The 6,934-nt window shown below is 46.9% G+C and overlaps 1 protein-coding gene across 1 annotated transcript; it reads right to left on the minus strand.

Moving 5' to 3' along the window:
• Positions 1 to 800: 800 nt before the first annotated feature.
• On the minus strand, positions 801 to 3,101 carry LOC130348353 (histone H4). Its single transcript, XM_056554755.1, has one exon. The coding sequence runs from the start codon at positions 1,123 to 1,125 to the stop codon at positions 814 to 816; it is 312 nt and encodes a 103-aa protein (XP_056410730.1). The 5' UTR covers positions 1,126 to 3,101; the 3' UTR covers positions 801 to 813.
• Positions 3,102 to 6,934: the final 3,833 nt, after the last annotated feature.

Below are 6,934 nucleotides of genomic sequence, written 5' to 3' on the forward strand. Positions count from 1 at the left end.
GATGCTGGATGATATGTATAGTTATTAAGCTGAGGAATAATTGGCGGACATGTAGTGTTATACATATTGGGAGTTTCCCGCTCATTTCTACAATTATTTCTCCGGAATCATTGCCAAAACTTTATACAGGAATTGTTAGAGGAACAGTCAGTGATCACCGGGACTCCGATTCTCGCTGTTCCCGCTGGGTAGTAGAACATAGCGCTATCATAGTCCGGTGTATGGGGGTTTGTGCCGCTATCACAGTCCGGGACATCAGTGAGGATCGGTATCACAGGGAGAAGCGCACACTGCGCCAGCCTGCAACGTGCTGAGGAGTGATATAGAGGAACCTGCATCTACACTAGAATAAAGCCGCAGCAATTTAGTTCGGTGTGAACTGCTCCATTAATTAACTTACAGGTGCTATAGAGCGAAGACTCGTCTATCCAGTGGTATCCGGATAAGACGCATTTATATCCCGTTATCAGGAGATCTGCATCCTCTATAACACGGACTCTTTAGGGAGATAGTGATTTGGTGGGGGAGGGAAGTAATGAAATCTGGAGGAGGGGAAGAATGATGTAGATGGTGAGGGCAGTAGTCAGAACATTTAGTGGAAATCTCCCGGGGCAGATAGTCTGCCGGTATTTCCCGCTCCTTCTCTGATTAAGTTAGAATTGAGGGGGGAAAAAACACCGCAACCACCAAAGCACAACACCGACCACACAACCACTCAGTAGGGAAGACACAAGGAATTGTAGCCTTTCTATAGAACATGTGGGCGGCTCTGAGAAGAGCCTTTGGGGGGAGGAGATGATTTCAGGATTAGAATTAACCTCCAAAGCCGTAGAGAGTGCGGCCCTGGCGCTTGAGGGCGTACACCACGTCCATAGCGGTGACGGTCTTCCTCTTGGCGTGCTCGGTGTAGGTGACGGCGTCACGGATGACGTTCTCCAGGAAGACTTTCAGGACACCGCGAGTCTCTTCATAGATGAGGCCGGAGATGCGCTTCACACCTCCCCTGCGAGCTAGACGGCGGATGGCAGGCTTGGTGATGCCCTGGATGTTATCCCGGAGCACCTTCCTGTGCCGCTTGGCTCCGCCCTTACCGAGACCTTTCCCTCCTTTACCGCGTCCCGACATCCTGCTGATTGAGAATAGAATGAATTATGTCTGAGGAGCGGAGTCCTGGTTTATATAGCACATGGCGGACCAGACGGAGAACTCAAACAAGATGACGTCATCATGGGCGTTTCCTTTAATAATTTACATTCCCGGCCCCTCCCCTTCTCTTTTGATTGGCTGAACACAAAAGCTTAGTTGATTTTGAATTTCCCGCTCACCCTGTAATTCTCCGCTCTGGGAGAGAAGACAATTGTCCCGTGTTATGTGATCTCATATACAGGCGGCTCCTTCTCAGGCTGCGGATGCCGGCACTCTCCGTATACAGTCACCGGGAATAAGCACCAATGAGGGGGCTCCTGTTATTACATGGATGAGGAGGAGAAAAGAAAAAATCCCCAAAGCTCCGTTATCATCCGATCGGTACTAAGTATCAGAGCTATAGATCCGTACATTAACTCTTTAGTGTCCACATTTTCTGTTCCTTGTTTTATTTTCATTATATCAGTCAAAGACATTAATTCACAGCTGTAAGGAGACTGCGGTGTCCAATGGCTGGGACCACTGACGGGGACATCACTGACAGGGACATCTGTGTATCTCAGTGATTATCGGGGCCGCCAAGATTCTACAAGGAAACGAGTCCTATAGGGATGGACGGGACCTAATAATCTGTGCTCGGGGCACAGCAGGTACCGCAAGTCTCTACAATGTAACGAAACCGCAGTCATCTCTGTGGAAGAAAAAGCCGCTCATCACATCAGCTCTATGTCTGAAGCTTCATCCCCCATAGACCCCTGGTCACACCCAGCAGATTATTACAACAATCCAGCTCTGCACCGTAATAGCAAAGTCAGGGACCGGACTATTACTGAGCTACTCTGTTATTAGCGATATATTCACACGATCAAGCGTTAATTCCAAATCTAGATGGATAAGATTACATTCCAGAAGTTCTCCGGCCGAAGTCTTCATGAAGGACGGACACTGGGATCTCTCCACACTGGTATAGAAGATCAGATATCCCAATGTATAACGCAGAATAAGAACCGCTTTATTCTAGAAAAAACAACTAATAGAGGAGACGTTTGCTGTTCACACTAAGCGCTTTATTAGGTCTAAACATCCCTTGAATGCTGAGGGGTTAAATTGTTTATAAAACAATCGCTAAGACTCCGGTCAGAGTTCTCATTGGACGATATTTTACAGCAGAGTAAGATCATATACAATAACTATTTACATAAAATAACGATAAAAGGAAAAATGTAATAAAAAGTCTGATTCAATGTGGAAAAGATCAATAGAAATCCAGGCCGAACGGGAAGCGAAGCGGGACTGAGTTATGAGACCAGCAGTGAGATCAGATCTCATGTATCTCTCGTGGTTAAAGGGTTAACGTTGTGATTATTGATCAGTAGATGTTATTAGAATGTAATCATTTATAGAATAATGAGGTGACCGCAAAAGAAACAGAATTAGCGGGAACCTGATATCTAGTAATGTGATTGCAGTAAACTGACAGTAGATGTCGCTGTTGCACAATGAACAGAAAACAGGACTGAACGCTCCCTTAGCCTAGATTCTATATATTGATGACTTTATCTATCTATCTATCTATATATACAGTGACCCCCCGACCTACGATGGCCCCAACATATGATCAAATCGACATACGATGCTTTCTTATGTCGGGGCCATTGCATTAAGTGCTATACGGCAGCACCAAATGCTTAAGCTGCTGCCGGATAGAAGCTTAATGTTCCCCGTGTGGTGCGGTGAGTATTACTTACCCCTCCACGATGCTCCGGGGTGCCCTCTGGGTCCAGCGCTGGTCTTCCAGTGTCTTCTCGGCCCTCTCCGATGACGTCAATACGCTGCTGCGCACACCATCCAATAGGAAAGGCGTACTCAGCGGCGTAATGACATCACTACGCAGGCCCAGTAAGGCCTTGCGGAAGACAGCGGAGGACCGGAGTAGACAGCGGAGGACCGGAGAAGACCAGGAGAGGACCGGAGAAGACAGCGGAAGACCAGGAGAGGACCGGAGAAGACAGAAGAGGACCGGAGAAGACCAGGAGAGCCCAGCGGAGGCCTGGGGTCACCATCGCGAGCGGCGGGGACAGGTGAGTACAGCTTCCTATACTTTACATTGCACGAATCCCTCAACATACGATGGATTCGACAAACGATGGCTCATTTGGAACGAATTACCATCGTATGTTGAGGGACCACTGTATATATATGAACAAAGACGAGGTCCAGCACCAGGATGGTTGCAGATAAAAGCTTGCGTTATTTTATTGAAGATATCCCAGTACAAGGCAGAACGTCTGATGCGTTTGCACGTGACCGTGCTTAATCGTAGACATAATCATGATTTTGGACATTATCGGTATCGGCAATTACCTTGCCGATATGGCGATAATGCCCTGGCCAGAGACGACCGTCACCGCCTCCCCCCATCCTCTGGCCACATGCCGCGGTATGTGGGCTGAGGATGGGGGGGTGGCGGCTGTATGTGGGCAGAGGATGGAGGGGGGGGAGGTGATGGGGCAACTGTGGTGGTTAGACTCAGGACCCCAGGACAGGCAGGGGCAGAGAAGCGGGTGGCGGCGGCGGTCTCTGGCCCGGCAGAAGCCGCTGCTGTTCATTGATTTAAAGTGCCCACTGTAAATCATTGATCTGCAACATTCGAGCCTGTATGTTCCTGCCGTGTCTTCCAGCCTTGTGCACTGTGCCTTTTTATCTTTACGATATGTCTTGTGAGATTTTCAATAAAAAATGTTGCAATTGTGGTGCCTTGTGGGTGTGAATGGTGATCCGGATGTTGCTGTGCAGGTTATAAAGGGTGTTATTAACCCTTGTCAGTCGTGATGCCAGGGTGAGGGTTAAATGCTATATGACTTGGCCTATCGCCACCCTTCCCAAGGACGTTAGATGTTTGCAGAATAAAGTATTGTCCACAACCAGAGCTTCGCTGAAAACTTGCGTAAACTTTACTGAAGATTTTCTGTAACATGCGAACATAAAACAGTCTTTGTAACAGAGTCTATGAACAGCTTGGCTGAGATTGACCATTGGTTGGGACTTTTAGTAAGTTCTTGAATCGGTAGGAATTTAGTATGTGCAGATCCGCTGGATTTAGGGTTATGTTTAGGTCCAGGGTCTTTGCCAATAATTGAGGAGAATTTAGAAGAACTCACTGTGTAATTCAGCCGAGGCCGCAAAGCTTTGGCCTGGTAATTGTCGTTGAAAGTTGCGGAGTTCCTACCTCATTCAGTGACAGCAACCCAAGAGAGAGAAAAATGGCCGCAGCTCCCGTGTATGTGCAGGGGCTGGACATTCTAGGATTGGTCCACGTCATCTGTCAATCAGCTTTACAAGGCATTGTGGGTATCACATGTTCTATGGACCTCCAAAGGTCCTTTCTAACTACCATAGAGACTAGAGCCTCGTCACGTGACCCGCAGGTCCTGCAACGCTAGCGCAAGGTAAGTACATCTAAAGGGTGACTAGGGGAAGACTAGATCTGAGGACCCCACGGTTCCTAGGAACTCTGACTTTGGGGACCCCTACCAAGGTACTGTATGTAATACGGTATCGGGACACCACACTATGTTTCATACATTTTCGTTGCTGATGTCTTTTTGTATGTTGGTGTAAGATTTTCCCGTTGGGTAGCCTCAGCAACAAATTCTTGTTTCCATTACCTTAACGGTGATGTACCAGGATTTCTGCCAATGAGGTTCGTGGTACGCACTTGTGTACGTGTGGGAATTCCTGATTCCGGGGAATAATTTGTACTTATCTATAGGATCTCACAGAAATCCCCATTGAAATCTGTTCCATTTGATTGCTCTGATTTGACGTTAGTCACTTGAGATGATGGAGGAGATTGTAGCTGCATATTCTGCAGGACCTGTCTGCTTTTCTCTTGCTATTTTTTCCTCAGGTTAGCTTGTAAAAGAAAGTGATGACGGATTTACACCACGGGGTGTTTGAAGCGGAGGTATGTGTAGTTCCTTTGGTGACATACTGCCAGAGATATTAATGCCAGGATTTCCTATGGTAGGGTCACTTGTGGGCTGCTTGGGGATAGCCCTGGTGCTTGGCCCTGAATTACCAGGAGGATTCGCTCTTAGATTGATAGTTCCTGTTGTCCCACCTACCAATTTGGAATATCCCTCTCCAAGTTTTTGTGTACAGTGGTCCCTCTAGTTACAATATTAATCGGTTCTGGGACGACCATTGTATGTTGGAACCATTGTATGTTGAGTCCACAACTCTATGGAAACCTGGTAATTGGTTTTAAAGGCACCAAAATGTCATCGGAAAATAGGAAAAAGTGAGGAATGAAGATAAATAAGTAGATAACTAATATAGATAAAGAAAATCCTTACATATAAAAGTAATAAAGATCTGCTGGGAGCTGTAATCACTGTCTTTGTCATTGTTTCCCAAGCAGGGAGCCTCCAGCTGTTGCAAAACTACAACTCCCAGCATGCCCGGACAGCCAAAGGCTGTCCGGGCATGCTGGGAGTTGTAGTTTTGCAACAGCTGGGGACACCCTGCTTGGGAAACACTGGTCTATGTAGAGGACAGGAGCTTCTTCGGGGTCCTGTACAGAACACGCAATGTCCTAAAAAAGTAACATGGAGCCGCCCTCACCTGGTGTCCAAAGGAGCAGCTAACCCTGGTACAGGTAAAGAGTACAGAACATGTAATACCTCCCTGTACTATAGGGGGCGCTACCAGACACCAGTCAGTGCATACACTTCAGTAATACAGTACAGAACATGTAATACCTCCCTGTACTGTAGGGGGAGCTACCAGACACCAGCCAGTGCATACACTTCAGTAATACAGGTAAAGAGTACAGAACATGTAATACCTCCCTGTACTGTAGGGGGAGCTACCAGACAGCAGTCAGTGCATACACTTCAGTAATACAGGTAAAGAGTACAGAACATGTAATACCTCCCTGTACTGTAGGGGGCGCTACCAGACACCAGTCAGTACATACACTTCAGTAATACAGGTAAAGAGTACAGAACATGTAATACCTCCCTGTACTATAGGGGGCGCTACCAGACACCAGTCAGTGCATACACTTCAGTAATACAGGTAAAGAGTAGTACAGAACATGTAATACCTCCATGTACTGTAGGGGGCGCTACCAGACACCAGTCAGTGCATACACTTCAGTAATACAGGTAAAGAGTACAGAACATGTAATACCTCCCTGTACTGTAGGGGGCGCTACCAGACAGCAGTCAGTGAATACACTTCAGTAATACAGGTAAAGTGTACAGAACATGTAATACCTCCCTGTACTGTAGGGGGCGCTAACAGACACCAGTCAGTGCATACACTTCAGTAATACAGGTAAAGAGTACAGAACATGTAATACCTCTCTGTACTGTAGGGGGAGCTACCAGACACCAGTCAGTGCATACACTTCAGTAATACAGGTAAAGAGTATAGAACATGTAATCCCTCCCTGTCCTGTAGGGGACGCTACCAGACACCAGTCAGTGCATACACTTCAGTAATACAGGTAAAGAGTACAGAACATGTAATACCTCCCTGTACTGTAGGGGGCGCTACCAGACACCAGTCAGTGCATACACTTCAGTAATACAGGTAAAGAGTACAGAACATGTAATACCTCTCTGTACTGTAGGGGGAGCTACCAGACACCAGTCAGTGCATACACTTCAGTAATAGAGGTAAAGAGTATAGAACATGTAATACCTCCCTGTCCTGTAGGGGGCGCTACCAGACACCAGTCAGTGCATACACTTCAGTAATACAGGTAAAGAGTACAGAA

Source organism: Hyla sarda, unplaced genomic scaffold (genome assembly GCF_029499605.1).
Source record: "Hyla sarda isolate aHylSar1 unplaced genomic scaffold, aHylSar1.hap1 scaffold_88, whole genome shotgun sequence".
Lineage (NCBI taxonomy): Eukaryota > Metazoa > Chordata > Amphibia > Anura > Hylidae > Hyla > Hyla sarda.